General features: G+C 36.4%; 1 protein-coding gene across 1 annotated transcript in view; it reads left to right on the top strand.

The window, feature by feature from the left end:
* Window positions 1-20273, top strand: part of CEP89 (centrosomal protein 89kDa) — a 45270-nt gene that overhangs the window by 15221 nt on the left and 9776 nt on the right. The window contains exons 13-17 of the mRNA XM_009320273.1: window positions 2198-2313; window positions 3960-4140; window positions 5055-5222; window positions 5892-6033; window positions 8911-9000. Coding sequence (XP_009318548.1) covers window positions 2198-2313; window positions 3960-4140; window positions 5055-5222; window positions 5892-6033; window positions 8911-9000 — 697 coding nt within the window. The remainder of the gene's footprint in view (window positions 1-2197; window positions 2314-3959; window positions 4141-5054; window positions 5223-5891; window positions 6034-8910; window positions 9001-20273) is intronic.

Below are 20273 nucleotides of genomic sequence, written 5' to 3' on the forward strand. Positions count from 1 at the left end.
TAGTCTCTGTCCGGGAGCTGTTTAAGGCTGGGGTTCAGCAAGGCAGGGATGTCAGATTACCAGCCTTTTGCTCTGTACCTTCAGTAGCTTCTTCATGCTCAGTGTTGCAGTGCATTGCTCCTTCATTTGTATTGACATAACCGCTCATGGGCAAGCACTGTCAAGCACATACAGGAGTTGGTCTTGATCAACCTAATCCTTTTTTGTAGCAATTTTAAAAATTTTGTTTCACAACATAGCCTCATGGTGCCAGGCATAGCTGAGAGTGAGGATGTAGCCTGGCAGTGTGGGGGACGTTCCTTATGCCTAAACCTGTTGAGGAAAGATGATCTTAGTGCTGTCAATTTGAAAGTTCCAGTTTTACTTGGAAAATTATTTTGTTCTTTGTTTAAAATTGTTATACTTCCTGGAGTTGTCCAGTAAGATTCATGATCCATTTTTTCAACCTTAACTCCAGCCTAGATAGTTTTAATGGGGAAAAAACTTCCATTGTTTCTTTCAGCTGGTAATGCTTAGCATCTTACATCAGCACTGACCTTCCTGTCGCAAATAACAAATGTATTTTGTCATTCAGTTTTCATTTCATATTTACCTGTTCAGATGAAAACATGCAGAGTCTTAAGTGGTTAAACAATATGAACTCTATTTTAGCAATTAACTGATTTGTAAGTGGCTGATATGCATTAGCTTCCTTCTCCTACACCCGCTGCAGTAAATTTCACAGTAAATTAAATAAGTCAGCTAAACTTGCAAGCTCCTGTGTGCAGAGGTTTTCATAGATACAAGTGTAAGCTGACTTGCATTTCTGTGTTTGCAAAAATCTTCAGGGTACAATGTTTAAGACTGTATTTGTCAGCTGCCAGACAACAATTGTTAGCTGTATGGTTCAGCTTAAATTTTAGTCAGAATATCATTTGATGGTAGGGAAAATTGTCCATATCTAGATCTATACACAATAGGATGCATTTTTATCTAGGTGAGGCCACACATGAACAAAGTAGATAATAGGTTGTGTTAGTTACTGTCATCAGAAATCCTTGGTAACAGCCTATTTTGCAACACTTTGTTTGGGTTTAGGCTACTCTTGCTGATTGATTGATGACAACTCTTGAGTTTCAATTCATGTGATATCATTTGACACTTGTACTGTATTTCTACTTGCATTGTGGCTAATACTTCTTAACTTTTTAGGCTATTACTAGAACAGCAAATAGTTTCTTAAGCTTTTGTTAACATCAGAAAGACTGGTATTGGTTTTCCTGAGAGCAGAATTAATACTAGTTATACAGCAGAGAGTTAAGTTCTCTGCTCGGGATAGTTCAGTTTAAACGCCCATCTTCTTTATAGGCCCATAAAATACACTGGCAGTATTTTTCCAGATATCAAAGCCAAGTAGATCCGTGATTTGATGGATCTGATAGATGCATGTTTTGAAAACAAATTTCGTTCAGTTACTAGTTACATAGCTGTCTCCAAGTCATCTGGCACCATTATGTAGCTTTAATTCTGTCATATGAGAAAAGTCTGAGGGAGCTGGGACTGTTTCACCTAGAGAAGAGAAGGCTCAGGGGGGATCTTATCACTGTATATAAATGCCTGAAGGGAGGGTGTAAAGACAGAGCCAGGCTCTTTTCAGTGGTGGCCTGTGACAGGACAAGAGGCGATGGGCACAAACTGAAACACAGGAGGTTCCCTCTGAACACAAGGAAACAGTTTTTCACTGTGAGCACTGCAACAAGATGTCCAGAGATGTTGCGGAGTCTCCGTCCCTAGAGATATTCAAAAGCCATCAGGACGTGGTCCTGGGCAGCTGGCTCTAGGTGCCCCTGCTTGAGCAGGGGGGTTGGACCAGATGACCTCCAGAGATCCCTTCCAACCTCAACCATTTTATGATGCTATGATTCTAATTCACACATACATATTTCTCCTCATTTCTATAGGGAATTTTTGCTTTAGTTAGTCAAAGATTTTAAACCTTATTTAAAATAACTTACATATTGAGGGTTGTGAGTTCATGTCTCTAATAAGCTCACCTTGGGTTCTGACATTGCTTTCAATAAGAGTTTTTAATTTTTTTTTTAAAGAGGTTCAAATATGATTTTATAAATTTACACTGTTGGAAGTCAGTTGTGTTTTTTCTTTGGACATAACTTAATATTTGAATTATATTTTATTTATAAGCTGGGTGTCATTGCAGGCAACAGCTGCAAACTCAGGCCAAGCTGGTCTTGGAAGAAAACGGATTGTTGATGGAGCAACTAGAAATTCAACAAGCTAAAACAAAAGACAGTCACAGACAACATGTTCAAGAAGGTAAAGTGCTTGAGTTGCTAGTCATTTGAACTACACCAAAGATGCTACTGCAGGTTTGGTTTTTTGTTTGTGGGGTTTTTTTTTGTTTTAGTGGGGTTTTTTGGGTTCTGGGATTTTTCTGCAACTTCATATATGCCTACAAAGCATCGCTGAATGCAGGTAACACCAATACGAGATCAAGGTCTGGATGTCAACTGACAGTAAAAAGAAATGTCAGTATCACCTATTGACACTATACAGCGTACTCCATTTTGACTTGCTTCCTCTGAAAAAGTAGTAAGAACTGTTAAACAGCAATACACGCATTTTCATAATTTAAGAGCACTTTAAACTTTACAGGTTGGTATTTGTGAGGTATTTGCTTATTTAAATGTTCAATTTAGAATTTGTAGGGGTTTTTTTCATTTTCTGCTTTGTAACCAGTATTTATCGCTTAATAAAATAGTTAATTATATCATCAGTACCAGTATTTGATTTTACACTTTCATAATTTGATACTGCTTAAATTTACATGCATCTTCAAGTAATAATCTGTTATCTATTGCTGTTTTATCAGAGGTTTGTATTTGCTTTAATTCAGAACACTTCATATTCCTTGTCTTGCTTGTAAATATTATTTCTTGACCAAGTTTAATTTTTCTGCTGATAGTTATTTTTTGGATCGGCAGATTCCTCTGGATATTTCTTGTTAATAGCCTTCTGACTGGATATTAGAAAGAACAAGCATGTTATAGTTTAAAATCCAAAACCTGAAAGATTTCTTAGTGAAGTTTAAAAAGGAAGATTGAATCTTAATTCACAGATTAGGATGTTCTGAAAAACATTTAAGTATGTGCAATTAACATAAGTCGTTGATAAGAATCGTTTCCTTACGTGAACCTACATGGCAAAACTCCAATTCTGAATTTTTTTTTTTAATTCATCTGCCACCTAATTCCATAAATACTTCCTTTCTGCTTTTAAAGTTTCTGAGTTTCTTGTTTAGAGATTTCTCTCTCTACATCCATCTGTGTTTAGAAGATAACAACTCATCATGTAGCAGGCCAAAGGCCAGGCAATACCCCAAAATCAGGTTTTCCTCTTTCCAAGTCTCAAAATAGCTTGATCTGTTGTGAGTTGTCAGAACACCCCTAGTAAACGCTGATGGATTTTTGTTATCTATTGCTGGAGCTCTCCCGAGGAAACAAGAGCCCTGATCTTCCATTCAGTTCCTACAACTGTTTCGGCAGTGTATCCAGTGATTGAAATGCATCCTACAAGAAGAACTCAGAGATCACTGAACAGAAACTAGGCAGTCTATAGATGTGTGCCCTACCTACTAGGCTACAAAAGTCATGTTTTGTTTTAGGTTCTTTTCCTGAATTAGTAAATCTGAATCAGAGGATTTTTCAGAGTAAAATGACATTTCAGTGAGCAAATAGCTTATAGCCCTGAAAAGAAGTAGTCTTGAAGTTTTTGGCACTTTTCCAAAACAACTTGAGACAGCCAAAAAAAAAAATCCAAGCTGTTCAAAACAAACTGACAAATCCACTGTTACATAATGCTATGAACAACTAGGAATTAACATATTACTCGTTTAGTTGGAGTTTCACTAGGTGATTGAATTAGTTCTGCTGTACCCAGCTGTGTTTTTTTCCTCCCAAAAGCTTCAAAATTGACCAAACAGATAATAATCTTGGAAGGTAAGAAACAGAGTCAAGAAGAAGAGCTAGCAGAGTACCAGAAGCAGTTGGAAGCTTTGCGTTCTACTTGTGAAGAGCTGAAAGCCAAACTGGATAGCAGAATAGCAGCAGAGGAGCACTTTGCTTTGGTGAATGATTTAAAAAGGTATGAGTTTACGTACGGTGCACAAACAATTCTGCAAAGCATTCACATGAACAGATCTGCATACACATCACTCTGTAGGTGGGAGGCGAGTGGAAACTTACGCTGGTAACCTATGAAGGTAACTACCAAAGAACAAAGAAAGGTAAAGAAATATTTCAAAAATACTGTCTCGCTTTTTATAGACAATTAAAATTACAGAAGGAAATCCCAGCTCTAGAGGCATCAGTAGAAGTGTTTCCACCATAGAGTACGTACTGCTAATGTACCTTTTTAAATAGTAGAAGAGGAGGCATTAAAAATAGGATTTTTGTCAAATCTAATTACTTCTATCAACAGTGTATATAACTGTTCTCATTCTTTTGTTCCCATCTTTGGGAAAACATCTGAAGGATCCTGAAATTCTAAACTAAAAATACTATGTTTCTCCAGTCTTTGCAATGTGGAAAAAAAGACAAAACAACAAAGTGCTGTCATGCAGTATAGTCTGTAAAGTAATGTTTTTCTAAAGACATTCTCTAAATTTGTTTGCTTTCAAGCCTAGGATAGTGCAAGTTACTGTTCCTTAGTACAGTGCCTTCCTGAGAAGTTCTCAGCCTTTTTTGGCATTGCTAGTAATTTTTGAAAAAAAACAATTAGGAAGGGAATACATTTGGACTATATAGGATATTTTTATAATTTAAACTCTCTTTCAAGTGCAGTCAGGATGAATTATTTGAATAATTTTGTTTGTATTACGCTTTATTCATGATTTGATATGTCATGAGATTGTAATACCGCTCTGATGTCACCACTGAACATTAAGCATTCTCAATGTATCTTTTTCATACCTTCAACATGGGTATCTTATGGTAACTTAGCTTTTTAGTGAAGCAGGTTTATACATGATGCCTGTTCTATGCTGTTGGTTTTTTCAGCCATTTACAACAGGAGCAGGAGAAAAAGCGCTGTGAGGTGGAAAATCTAGTAGGAAAGATAGCATCACTGCAAGCTCAAAACAAGAAACTGCTTTTAGAGAAAAATAACTTCATGGCTGACAACAAGATCCTGGAAGCTGAGATGGAAATGACACAAAAGACAAACAGGTCACATCACATTCTCATTTTCTTATGTAGATATACTTACATTTCTAAAAATAACAGCAGAAATATCTCTAAAAATATTGTCTGATATCCCAGAGTGTGTAATTTCTACCTACTACAGAAAAATCATGTTTCCTAAAGACATCTTTGTCACATTTAAAGGCCTGGTCGTAAAGTAACTTTGCTAAGCTTTATATGTTTTCATGCACACTTTTCTATGTCTATGTGCAAATTAAGAATATATCTTTAATGCTAGTAGTTAGCTATAGTAATTAATAATTTGTGTACTCACCTGAAGAATAGGGTATTACACTCTTTGCAGACCTTCTCATGCATCCAAGTGGTTCAGAGTTGGGCTCACAATACTTCAAAAAGTAAAAACAATATTATTGTTATATTTCTTAAGAAATACAAGCTTGTAGCCATTGCACAAATTGTTCTTTTGAATCATTGTTACTGTTGTTATTCACACAACATATTGTAAAGAATAACAGCCCCCAAAAGTGGGAAATGATACTTTCAGCGCTGCAAATATTTTGAGTCAATGCATCTTTAACAGTATATTTGATTGTTGGAGACTTGTACAAGTTGATTTGCACATGCAGTGCAAGTTCTTTTAATGCCATTATTAATTCCCAATCTGAAAATTTTCCTTTTTCTGTAATTTTATAGGAGATTAAAGAAGAAAATAGGTCTTTTGAAACTGCAGTTGGAGGAAGCAATGGAAAAAGAAGTTGCAGCCCATCACTATCTAACAAATCTTATTGGTTTGGTGGAGAAGATGGCTCGGGAGCGTGATCATCTTATTTTTTTGGTAATTACCTTTAAATAATTAATATGACTTAATTGATATTTCACGCACTTATCCTACTGGCACAACTTATTGTTAATTTGCATTATCAAAGAAGAAAGCTATAAATAGCTAAGTCCTTAAACTGAAATTAAGTAGGCTTTTGCAAATAGGACAGGAGCAGCAAAAGATTATTTTCTAGAAGAGTGGTTAAAAGCAACTACCCTAATTTCTGGAGATAACATAATTAAGCCTTAACTCACAGCAGCATTAGGGTCTGCAATGGTATATATCAAGTTTAAAAGAATTTTTTAATCTGATTTTAGAGATTGGCTTCAGTTGTTGAAGCTACATGTATTAAAAATAGCACGCAATCATAAGTTTTCCATACACGTTTCTGGATCTTAAGGTAAACTATTATCCTCAAAGTGATCTGTATGGACCTTCTACTGTGGAAGCACATGCACATTATTGCTCCTTTTTGGTGAGCAGTCATTTTGACAGGCTGGTTGAGAGTTTTGGAACAACTTCTGTTTAGTGGAAGTGTCTGGCATGGAAGTAACTGGGCTTTTTATAGGCACACTTTGTTTCCTTTACAAGATCTTGGACAAAATTTCGATTTTACATATTGGTACTCCATCTTCAAATTGGTCCTGGAAACCATTTCACAAAACTTTGTTAAAATAAAGCTTCTTTTGCCTCTGTTGTTCAAGTCGTAGACAAAGGTTGTCATCAGTGTTGGGTAAAAAGATTCTGTAGCGGTTAATTCGTAATTGTAGAAGAGGAGCTATGGTGACCCAACTCAAATCCTTGTCCACTGCAAACTGGACTTTAGGATTGTGAAACTAGGCACAATAAATGTCTCCTAGGAATTGGGGGAACTGGTTCTTATCTCTCAATCTCTGGTATATCTACTTTCAAATATTCAGCATACCACAATAGAAATACCACAGAGATCCAGAATTACCTGTAAGTACAGGGTGTGCCATTTGGCTTAATAATACTCTAGTAGATGTTCAGAATACTTCTAGCAGTAAAAGCCTGTTTCAGAAAGAACGATGTCTTAACACAACCTTAATCGCCACAAGGTAGTATAAACCCTATCTTTGCAAGTGTGCAGTATTTGACATCATATTCTTCCCTTCTGAAACCTGCACCTGAAAGTACACACTAGAAAATCAAGTTTCATGCATGTGCAAAAAGCTCAGCGTGGGTCCGTGGAAAGCAGCCCAAAATGTAGTCAACTATGGCCAGTCTTTCTTTAGATGGGTATAAACTGATCCAGCAATTAGAAACCAGTCCTGTCACGCAAAACAGAATTTCTCTCTTCCTTTTGGATCACGTTCTCTTGTGTACGTATATGAAGATGATACGTACTTACTTGCTGTCCATTATTTCTCCATTTTGTGGCTTAGATACTAAACAGTGCACGAGTCGTGGGGTTTTTTTTTTTTTATAAATTCACTGTGTCTGGGCTGACAGCAGAGATGCTCTGAGACAAACTTTTCTACTGGAATAGTCTAGTATCAGTAAAACCTTTAAATATCCTGTTTACTTTGCTGCCTGGTAGAGCTGAATCAGAACAACCTGTTCCTACTTTTAATCACTGAACTTAAAACCTACCTTGGCAGAAAGTTAGACTGCAGGTATCTTGTAGTCAGGTAATCTGATAAGGTTGTCTAAAGGGAAGGCCTAGAAAACAAAAATGTTTAATTAGAGCCAGACCCTAATGATTATGAAGAGCCACTACTGAGCATGACGTATAATTAAAAAAGTATTATCATTCCCCCCAACTAAAAATTCAGTAATGTCAGGTTTATTTACTCAGTTCAGCTACTGCTATTTACCCTAGCTTTAATCTTTTTTAATTCACTAAATGAATTAAAGTGTTAAAATTCATTTTATGCAGATTTAATCCAGAAGGACAGGGACAGCAGAAAGGGTAATGAGGCTTAAAAAAAAAAAAATCCGTAGTAACCACATCTCCACAAAAATAAATGGATAGTCTTAAATTTACTGTTTTCAGGAACAGTCCTGATAAAGCCAGTAAGACAGAGCAGCAACAAATTTATTTAAAACAATTTTGATAGTGCAGCACTAACGATGAACTGTAGTTAGCAGCTGTCAAAATGATTCTTTTATTGTATTGTATGATTCAGCTACCACACAGTAAATCAGAATGTCACTGACTGAGCATGAAGCTTACAAACTCCAGCAATACTAGTTAATTTTCACTTCTGTGAAAGGAGATGTGTCTCTGGAATGATATAGGTAGTTCAAGGAGGTCAGACATTGCTGATCCTAAAACCTGGTTATTTCTCTCTTGAATGCCTTCAGTGGACTTAACAGTTGAAACCTCTTACAGTTTTAAAATTATTTCATTGTTTACAGCTTATGCAGTTTTTGTTGTGTTTACTTTTTATATCTGAGAGAGAATGTTGTGCTTTTGAAATGATGGAAACAGCCATAAGACAGAAGCATTTCAGAAGTCACATGTCAGATTCCTTGCCTGAACCCCTGCCAATTTCAAGGGCTCTTTTGAGAGCAGACTACTAAATCTGACCCAGAAGGATGAGTCTCATGCATACAAATGGGATCCCTACATATACATACATACATCTGTAGAAAAATATGCAGAATTGGTTGGGTTTACGGTATCACTAGCTATGATCCTTTAGAATAAAACTGTTTCAAGGTATTAGTTTGTTAGATAGTATCCGCAGTCAGTTGACAAATTATTAATTAGCCATTATTAGAATAATTTTCGATTCTTTTTCCATCTTGGTTCTTCAGACTATTGGAGCTTAAAACAGAATAGCTTTGTCTTCCTCAGTGTATGTATTTTGTCTGCCCTGTCTAAAGTAGTGATTACATTAAGTTGTGTATACTATATGTTTGCAGGCCAAGTGTTTGGAAAATGAGAATCATGGTGTTCTCAACAAAATAGTAGAAGGCAGTCTACGCTTAGGAAAATTGGAAGAAAAAGTTAAGGTAAGCAGTATTTCTAAGCTAAATATTATGTAAAGCATTTTGGTTTTTTAAATGAGAAAAGTCAGTAGTTAATCTGTGTCAGTGTTTTTATGAAAGACTTACGGATTATTTTATAAAGAGTTTTTAAAAAGCAAAAGAGATCATCACTATAATTTTCATTAAATATCTTTTTCCATTGTGTTTGTACATTGCATGTCTGCCAGGTCATTGCATTTACATCATTACCTGGAGAATTATGACTAATTGTAAAAATAATTAAAAATTATACTTTATTTGTATTTCATTTTACTCTGTAGTGTAGCCCAGTTTTTCTCTGTTCTACTTTTTTGAGGTTGTACTAGTGTTTCAACTTGAAGTCCAGTACAATTACATTTGGAAGAATGAAAAACATCTCGAGTGTAGTTATCCTCTAGTGCTTTCATATGGCCATAGGGTAGGAGGTTTAGAAACACAGAGGATGTTCAAACATCTCGCCTAATTAGAGAATACATTATAGGTTATCTTTAAAAGTGTCTAAACAAATACAAGTGCGTAATTGCAATATAACAGCGCATAGCATGAAATACATTTGAAACTTCTATGTTTTAACGTCTTTGGTGCCACAGTAATTGCTTTTACTGTAAACTCAAAAAAGGAAGGAGAAGGATAGCTAGCATATTTGTTGCTATATATAGAAGGTAACATATATTACTTTCAAAAGCTGTTTTGTACTAAGTCAAGTTTGTGCAGTTTACCCAAAAGCAGAGAGAGTCTCCATACATTGCACTTTTCCTGTGGACACCAACACTGCTATTCCTGCATCAAATGACACAAACACGCACCACTATGTTAACAGAGACCAGCTCCTTCTGCACTTCCCTTGTAAGGATCAACATAGCCCAGGAATTAGCAACAGAGAAAATAAACCAAATCATACATGTAAAGAGAGAGCAGTAACCTGAAAAATAGCTAGAATTTGTAAGGAATCCTTCATAAGATAACTAAATGCATGAAACACTACTGTAAAAGAACTCTCTAATTATACTAATACAGCTATAAAAAGTTTTTAGCCATTTTTCACCCTCACTCATGTCTGTCTAAATTTCGAAAACATCTCCCCTACCAAGAAAGTGGCTTGTATTCTTCTTAAATACAGATTTTCTGCAATTTAATAGATCTGTGACTACTATAAGGGACAGAGAAGAGACTGGCATAAACTTAAGAATATTTACATGCAGTACATGCTGTGAATTTTAAGTGCAAAACAAATAAAATTGAAAAATCCTTCTTACCCCATCAACTGTTAATGGAAATTAGAAAAAACAGCCTGTAAATAAAGTTCTTAAATATTGCTGTTTCTATTTAGTGAAAGTAAGACTAATCTACTTGCAAAACTTTTTTGTTCCTAGTTTTTGTCAGTGAAGCAGAGTCAGTCACAAAACACCTTAAAATATCATCTACTTTTTGGTTATCATATTAATTGAGCTTTGCTAAAAGCTAGTATAATTTATTTCTTTGCTGAAAACACCTGAATTTCTTAAACACCTCCAGTCAGGTAATCCACTTTTCTAAATAGAAGCTTTATTAATTTGTTCTCTTCAGTGATTACGGGTTGTGGGTTTTTTGTTTTACAGATCAAAAAAAATTTCATAAGTCTAAATACATTGTCAAGTTTTTAGTTTGGTTCTTTTTAGTCACGAGACTTTTTTAATCCCAATGTGTAATGCAGTTCCTCAAACAGGACTGGCCATATTGCACACACTGCTTTTTCAGGTCCTGCTGATAAAAATTGAGGTGAATGTGGAAAGACAAAAGGATTCTTCACTTGGAAGATATATGTTTGCCTTCACAGTTCATGCACAGCTCTAACAACCATGAAACTTGAACAGCAGCTTACTTTGAGATTACATACTTCCTACTTAGTTGAATGAGATAGGCTGGAGGTCTCATTAGTCTGATTATATCAGCTGGAGGAATACTATTATCAGCTGCTTCAGGAAATCACAAATTGGGTGACACAAATTCTGCCCAGGGAAGTGGTTGAGTCACCATCCCTGGAAGTATTTAAAGACGTGTAGATGAGGCGCTTAGGGACATGGTTTAGTGGGCATGGTGGTGTTGGGTTGACGGTTGGACTCGATGATCTTGGAGGTCTCTTCCAACCTTAATGATTCTATGACTGCCCTCTATGTTGAGTTACAGGATAAACCTCTTATGAGGTTTTTAGGTGTAATCTGTCTACAGTGATAAATAGTATTTAAAAATCATTCATTTTTCTCAGAGGGTGATATGACCATTGGTAACGCAAGTGTTACACTATTTCTTACCTTAGAAAAGGGTGTTTTGCATTGGCTTTTAGCCATCTTCAGCTACTTCAGTGAGATACAAGATAAGAAATACAAATTATATCCTATGAATTAGCGCATACAGTCCTCGGGTTATGATGAGAGAAAAGCTTCTAGCTAACAGGTTTGAGTTACTTACAAGTGCCTACAATGTGAGTCTGTATTTTCTACTTTTTAGACATAACCAGGTATCTTAGGTTTACCTTTTGGTTAATTCGTTGCCTCATATATCAGCAGGCACAAGCTCATCCAAAACCATGTTAAAGGTCAGATGCACCGTGTGTGTGTCAAAAGATTCTCTGGGGCTTCTTTCACATCACTGCAAGTGTTGTTTGAGGGGAGGAAAGAAGGAAGGCTAGGTGGGACAGCCGTTCTTCACTGGAAACCACTGGCACATACCCCATGGCCAGTGGTCGCTTGAAAAGCTGCAATTCCATTCCCTTTAGATCACTTCCCTCTGAAGTCAGGTCATTTGTGCTTTTTGCACGTAAAAGTGGATCTGGTCTTCTGGTCCAGAGTTGTTCTTTTTAGTGAATTCTTTTGAAGAAAGTAAATGAACAAAATTCCTGTTGTTTCTGTTTTTCATTAAGAAGCCTCAAAATAAATCAAGATCTGGCAGATCTGTTATTAAACAGAGAATCACTGTGAAAGTCTTTAAATAACAGGTTATTGCTAAAATAAAACCCAAACCCACGCAGGTATTTATATACACAGCTTTATTACATATTTTAAACTGTGTATGCTTAAGTTAGGTAGCAAATTAAAAGTTATTCTCTTTTATAAATACCCATTTTTAGTTTGGGACTTAGCAATTACTGTAAACAAACTTTATAAAGTCATTCACTGTGCAGAATGTTTTGTAGGTTATCAGTACAACTATACGAAATTCAGAAAATAACAGTAGAGCAGTATCAAATAGGTTGAATACAAATATTCAGAAAAATAAATCATTTTTGCACAGAAACTATGTTAAGGAAACAAAACTTTGGTATTTTCAAAACAAATTCGGTTCATTTCTACTTTTATATACTTTGGATAGGTAATTTTTCAGACATACTGGTATCATGAAAAATATTAAAGCTTACTTAAAAACATCTTTAATTGGCCCTTTAATATTCAGCTACAAGCTTCTTTGTCATAATTCTCATAACTCAAAACTTTTCTGAAAAATCTGATTGTGGAGCAGAATATTTAACGCAACTTTGTTTCCTTTTGACATCAGAAAAGATTTGACTCAAACCTGAACTAGCTTATAATGGGACTCTCATTTTTTTAAACAGGTTATACACAGAGCATTTCTGATCTCCATCTGTTTTTAAAAAACAGTGACAATGTATTTGATAAAAACAGGGTGTGTTTGTTTTTTTTTTTTTAAATAATAACCTTCAAATATCTGTTCCAATCGCAGTTGATGAGATAGTGGTCTAAACCCGTTTGTTACTTAAGGAACAGGGGATAGTAGCCTCCCATCTTTTTAGTAAAAGAAAAACCACAACAATAGCATGTTGTCATTTTGCCAGTATTCGCATAAGTTATTGTGCTTTAACAAAAATACCTATATGTCATACTACACGCATTTTTAACAGTCCATAAAGGTTAAAGTCTGCGATTAAGTTGTTTTATGGTTCAGTTAAAAATTTACCAATTGATAAAACACTGCGTATCATCAGCTTTGTGAAGAGCAGTCATAAATTCCGTGGCAGAGGCACTGGCAGAAGATATACACGAGACATACAGTTAGGCTGGAGGGAACAAAACTCACACACACAACACCTAGAGTCACTGTCTGAATCACTAGTAAATAGATCCCAAGAGGGAGGAAACTAAAGTAAAGAAATCCAAGCAGCCATACCAGTATTCTGGGTACATGCTTGCATAGCTTTGAAAAGAGATCTTGGTCCAGCTGACTCCTAGAACTTGGAGATACTGACTCAGTGCCACGGTCAGCATAATAATCGGAGGCAGTACCTTGACTGGGAGTCCTTGGGGAGTCTCTTTGTACTTCCATAATTGTAATTACTAAGCAGTTTGATGATCCATGGGAAGAACTTGAGGAAGCCAGATTTTTTGGTGTTAAAACTACTTCTTTACAGTCAGAAGTCCATGCTGTTTTGTCTTTTAATATGAGCTTGGACATAATGTTTGTATCATTGGAGAGTCCTTCATCTTCACGCAACTGTGTCTCACGGTGGCAAAAGGGACAGCTAACGCAGGGAGATCCATCTCCTATATGAAGTATTTTAGTCAAACATCTAGCACAAATTCTGTGAAGACAATCCAAGATTTTGGGCTTATGACTGAACAGTATATCTCTGATAACAGATTTTGCACTGCAGTTCATCATTGGGCACATTTTCCTCTCCTTCAGTGCAAGTGTAATTCATCTTTAAATTAGACACACTGTCAAAAAGAAGTCATCAGATTATAATGTTGTTTCATGGATTCTGAATCTCTACTTGATAATAATTTTGTCAATCATAAAGTTTTAGTAAAAATAGGTAGGAAAAACACCTTTATACTGGAGATATCTAGCATCTGTAACTCCCCTCATTTTCATACAACTTTACCAAACAGGCTGGCCTTAATTTTTTTCCCTACCATCTTGCTACATATTGCATTTAGAGCACAAAATTGTTATTAGTGAAGAGAAAGCATTAAAGGTTTGTTCTTAACACTTCCTGAACATTGAGGAACTCTGTATTTCAGAAATGCCTGTAACCATTGCATAGCTTATTCTCTGTATTCCTGTAAACCAGTTGCACACACCAGTGCATTTGAATAAAACAAGGGCGCTTCTTCACCATGTTCCTATCAACATTAATCTGGACTTAGGGAAAGGTGCTTTTGGGTCTCCATCAGGAGACCGTGGATTTATTTCTCACTGCACACATGGCTTTTCTGTCCAGAGAGTATTCTACTTTGTTAGAATTTAAATTTTTCCATTTTTGCAACCTTGAAAATTCAAGTAGTGTTGCAGTTTTTGTAATGCAGCCACAGAAGAAACTGCTTTTGTGGTTCTCTCAGTCCTAAAGATGGACCTTAACCACATGCAACTTGCCCCTTATTTTCACATCAAGTGAAAGTGAATAAAACTCAAGGGAAAAACGTAAAGTGCACTTGAATCTCTCACTTTTCACTGAGAAGTTTGAACACCTCAGAACATCCAAGAGATGCTTAGCTGTCTTGCTTTCGTTATTCTAAGCATATGCCTGGCCCACTAAAATGTTTTCAGTTTCAGTACGTAGTTTCTTTTGGTTGGCTCTGTAAATCTATCTTCCTGTATATTTATAAAAAGCAGCATTTCTCCTCTTTTTATATCTACAGACATCAGTTGTGAAAGGCAGCTTAATTATTTAACATCTGCTCTGTGTACTTTTTAATAAGACTGGAGTAGAAAGCATTAAAATTGGTTACTTTTTTTTTTTTTACCCTGTTTTGGCAGTATCCAGTCATGGTCCTTCTGGCAGGAAGGGAAGACTGTACTTACTAATTTGCATCCTGTCCCTGGAGAAAATACAGCCAGGGAAGGTACCTATAAAAACCCGTATAATCAATATTGCATTTAGGAGTTGATATGCTGTCAGCAATAATTGTAAAAGTCCTTGACACATGAAACTTTTTATGACTGACGTGAAATGATACACTTAGATCTGCTTTTGCATCATCGTTATAGGTCCCTTCCAACTAAAACTATTCTGTTCTATTGAATTAAATATCAAGACGGAACCAGCAAAGTACTATGTATAAAGCAGCTTTTATGTAAAAAAAAAGTTAAAATATATCTTATTTCCTTCCCCCCCCAGTGATTTCAGTATGAAAGATTAGCATAGTAATTACTTTTTTGGTGGGTTGTTTTGTTGGCTTTTTTTGCATTCAACTTTTAGAAGACATACTTTGTTCTTAATGCCATATTAATTTTGTCATCATAATACATCCGTCTAGCTATTTGATACTGTTTGGATTGAGGCTTGTTCTAAGCAATCATTCAATCAATGCCTGCCTAGAAAAAGGATCCACCTTCCTGGAATTTTTCCATAACCATTTTCTAACTATGCCTAGTCTCAGTCTTGGATACAACAATAGACCTAATGAAGCATTGCCACTAACTTCAGCAGGTCTAGGATGTCACTCGTTAACACAGGGGGGAACTTGAGGGAGGGGGAGAGGAGGGTTCCGTCTCTTGAGAAGATGCACAGATTTATTCTTTGCATCATGACCATCGTATAATAGCAGATGATTTTATTTAAATCTTTTAAGTTTCATGTCTCTTTTATAGAGATTGTAAGCATAATTGAAAAAAGGAAGATCTCTGAATCAGAACATGAGAGTAGCAGATTAACCCTTCTGCCCTAATTTTTATCATATACTGTTGTGGTTTAACCTCAGTCGGCAACTGAGTACCACACAGCCGCACACTCACTCCTCCCCCCTGCCCCGGTGGGATGGAGGAGAGAATTGGAAGAGTAGACATGAGAAAAACTCGTGGGTTGCCAAAGGAACAGGAGTTGAAGTAAGTCCCCCTTGCACCTATTCATCCCACACACTGTTAGCATCAGTGTAGGTGGCTGTCTCCTCCTTACATGCAAACTTTGAGCAAAACCAACCAAACAAAACACCCCACAGAACTACTTTTTTTCCAAGATTATTTAATTATCTGGTAGGATAACATCTGATAGAATACGCACCCTTATTTTTGTCCCAAATTACCAACTGGGAAATGCAAGGGCCCAGGTAGTACAACATATAATACTGCAACACCTATTTTCCCTTCATTCCAGGATACGTTCAAGATCTTTCAGACTTTGTGATGTTAGCTGAAGTATACAAAGAATCCCTAAATGAGCCTTGTAAGTGTATGTCACTATTTTGTACACTAGGTAGCTTATACCCCAGAGTTAACAGTGTTTGCATAGGAAACAGGAATTGTAACAAAAATTGAAGGAAAACGCATTCATCTTACTGATAAGGAAACATCATTAGAAACAAGTATTCTTTCCCCCAATTTTCTTTTCACACACCTGCGATGGTCCATACACACAGGAGAGAGAGACATGCCCAAATTTACTCTGGCTTTTGTCTGAAACTGTTTCAGTTTCCTCATACTTCTCTACTCAGTCATAACCGTGAACTTACAGGTAGATTATTTGTGTACTTTGCCACTCATACAAAAGTACTGCTACAAATCCGAGAAGAGATGAATATCCCATCATTTTGGCCATGTATCTCAGGCATTCTGAGCCACCTGCTGAGTAGAACCTATCTTTCCATCATTACTACAAAATCATCCATTCCCAAGGTCTCTGTAAGAGCCCAGGAAAGAAGGTCCTCTTAGAAGACTAGACAGAACGATAGCACAGTGCCTACCCTGTGTGACTGTGTGTGGCTTGTTTTGAGCATATGGAGTAGTATCATAAAATTCTTTACTAAAACCTACTGCTTGCTAACCTATTTTAGTGTATTCATTTTAGAGGTATTTTCCAATATGCTTTAGTTAGCCACAGACACTGCCTCTATCACAGCAGATTAATTTTTCCTTGCTTCATCTAAATCACTGTGCTTAACTCTTGAGTGATGTCTGTGAGGATGACCAGCAGCTAGAAGTCACCTTTGATCTCCACAGAAACATGCTTTCATCTCTGGCAAGTGGCTTTTGTCTCAGTCAATCCTATTTAAGCAGTGGATGGGAAATGGAGTGCATTGTTTCAGTGCATTCTCCAAAGAATCTGAAAAGAAAGAGCATAGTCTCTCCATCACCGTCATAACAGACCTCTGGTTTTCCAGACATTATCCTGACCTATAACTGCGGTAGTGTGTCATATAATGGTGATAAACCCCAAAGGCTAACCAACATCCAAAGCTGCAGAAAAGTTAACCCCTCTAAGGCTTTTAAGAATTCCCCTACCTATTTCTAGAGTTGAGCAAAGGCATAAGCCCTTAAAAAAAAAAGCTTATATAAATATACTTTTTTTTCTTCCTGTATGCTGTTCTTCAAGGATGATTATTTTAGTTCAAGTTTTGCGTGTTGGTTCCTTAAACTTTCTAAAAAGAACAACCACTCACAGGTAAAGATCCTAAAGGAAAATTTTTTAAGCACAGACAGCAGTTTTATGAACTCAAATTCTTCTTCAAAAAATGTAGTGCTAGGTTCCTGCTAGAATATTTTTGGGGGTTTCCAAGCCAAATAATAAATTTAGATCAACAATTTCTGAATAAGAACAGATGACCCCACTCTAAAGTACACTTGATAGCTAAAATAGTTTGCAGAGAAACTAGAATCACCTTAACGTTCTATGCAGAAAATTCCAAATTAGTTACTAGATACCAAAGTGATGAGTTAGATTAAAGCCTCAAATTTGTCACAACAACGAACTAAAAAGTCACGTTTTCTACAGCAGGATTTTGCATAATTACAATTCCTAACAGGAATGGAATTTGGGGGTGTGGCATGTGTGCCTGTGGGTGGGTGTTTGTGTTTTTTTTTTTTAACAACCTTCAGTTGAACAATAGCAACTACAGAAATTTGATCTGATTGCTATTGATGCGCGATCTCTAAAATAAGAGATTGCACGTGACAGCTGATGATTAAATTTATGTATTTTTAATGGAATTAAAATGTGGTAGGTATTGACCTACCACATCCGAGATCTACTTGTACTTCCTTTGAGGTAGAAGAAACTGCATACATCAGAAAGTTTAGCAAGTTACTTTGTTACTAGAAGTTGAGAGAAGGAGGCTAGAAAATCTCTGCCAGGAGAGTGGTTGCATGTTACAAAGTAATGGAATTAAGAGTAAACATTTAGCATTAGCACATTTAAGTACCTTTTAAAATTTCAGGTTAAGTCTTTTGAACCTTTTAGGATAAACCTGCAATATAACGAGAACAAATATTTCCTAAATGTTGCCTTGATGCCACAGCCCAATATTTGAGTTATTCATCTGTCCTACTATTGTAGCAGTGCTCTGTTTCAGAAAATTAATAAAACTAACTCACTTGCTGTGTTGCTCAGAAAATGGAAATTCAGCATTGCCAAATCTTCCCTCAGCTTGCAGAAGCTTGCTATTACAAGGGAAAACCCCAATTTCTTAAAAAGAAGTTTCTACCCTTCCTGGTTATAGAGATCTTTAAAATTTGACAAGTTCAACAACCAGGGGGGAGATTAAACAAGTAAACTCGAGGCTTCTGCTGTATTTATGCAAGTTCTGTTCTATATGGGAATAGAACATTTCATCATACCCCTCTTTAGCATCGGAGAAGAGAATTAAGATAGAAATAGGTTAAAGATAAATAAGTTAAAGAAATAGAATAAGATAAGAATAGGTTGAAGAATAGAGTAAGATACAAATAAGGAAATATCCTGTATAAAGCGATTTCTCTGGTGAGCTATAAATTAAGATAATTCCAGCTTTAAATTTATTTCACAGTATTGGATTAGTTTGCAAAGTGTTTCATGCTCATGGTGTTCATGAATAAAGTAATTAATGAAATTTCAATTTCCTTTTCTTGTGTCAATTTTATCTTATGTCTCTAAAATACAAAGTAAATTCTGTTTATCTAATACTAGATTATTTTTTGACGAAGCAGGTCCTGTACACACACAACTATCTTATACCTTTGGACACATAGTTTTAGAGTTTCTCTAGCATAAACAGCTTTTCCCTTTTTAATTGATTTCCCAACTGTTTACCCTTCACCTATGTGCCACCATCAATCGGCAAATAAGGAAGCTTATTTACTGTGGCACATAATAGCACAGCTACAGCTGAACCTTTTCTTCATTTTGTTGGCTTTTGAATTTAAAAGTTTCTACATTTTGCCCACATCCTTTTCGCAGAGACTGAACAGAGTTTTTAAGAAACAGAAACAAACCCCTAACAGACCAGAAATCTAGTGTTTGCGAGGAATTGTTTTTTGTATTAACACCACAATACTGTCCGACAAAAGACATTCTTTCACTAAAACTTCCGACTATATAGGCTGTCGCTTTTCATCTGTCACATCCACTTTTACTGGGAAGGTTATAGGTCTAATCATTGTCCTTGTCTACTACTAAAAAGGGACTTCCCCCCCCCCAGTATATGACTTGTAACACAGCCCAGAAGTTAATTGTCTGTGACCTTAATTAATGTATTTTAGAAGTTTTCAGTTGCTGTGGGAGACAATTGGCAATGTTCCATAGCACCCAGTAGAAATTTCATCAGGATTCCCATTACAGGGCTATTCTGTCAGGATCAGAATTATGACACTTTTTATAGAGACAGTGAGACAATTTTCTTCAGATGGTACTTCGATTGATCTCTTTTGGAAGGGACAATACTAGTTTTTACTGGTAAAGGATAGGAGAAAAACAATACGTGATTGACAGAAAATAGCTTTGTTGCCTCACCAAGGATCTTGGGACCAGACCATTACATGTATCATGGCCAGCAGCCTACGCTTGTAGAAATGATGTTTTGTTGGCTCTCTATCCAGAATGCTCCAATTTCCAGTTTGTAGTTCAGTGGATGAGGTGTAAAAGAATTACGGTGCCCAGGAGTATACCTTCCTGAAACTACTTCAGGAGACTGTAAATTATGTCCTCTTCAGTACCAGCTGCTGCATCCATGATCATTCCTCACCTTGGGTGCTTACTATATACCTGTGACACCATGACCTTGGGCAGACTACCCTTTATCAGCTCTAGAGAAAAATATTACCACTTCCAGCTACGTATTATCACATCTCTTCCTGAAAATTGTTGTAACCGCCAGTCTGTTTACTGCTACCTGCTTCACTTCCGAGAAAATTAATAGGAGGTTGTCTTGGAACAATTGAAAGGTAGTAGTAGCCTGCTGTGAAGGATCTGTAAGCACCAGCAGCTGCGCGTGTCAGCATGCCCAGAACCACCCCGACCTGGTCTGGCTCCCACAGGCAAGTATGGAGCAGTCTAGGCCCTCTTCACCCATCCTGCT

This window comes from Pygoscelis adeliae, unplaced genomic scaffold (genome assembly GCF_000699105.1).
Source record: "Pygoscelis adeliae isolate BGI_AS28 unplaced genomic scaffold, ASM69910v1 Scaffold62, whole genome shotgun sequence".
In the NCBI taxonomy this organism is placed as follows: Eukaryota; Metazoa; Chordata; class Aves; order Sphenisciformes; family Spheniscidae; genus Pygoscelis; species Pygoscelis adeliae.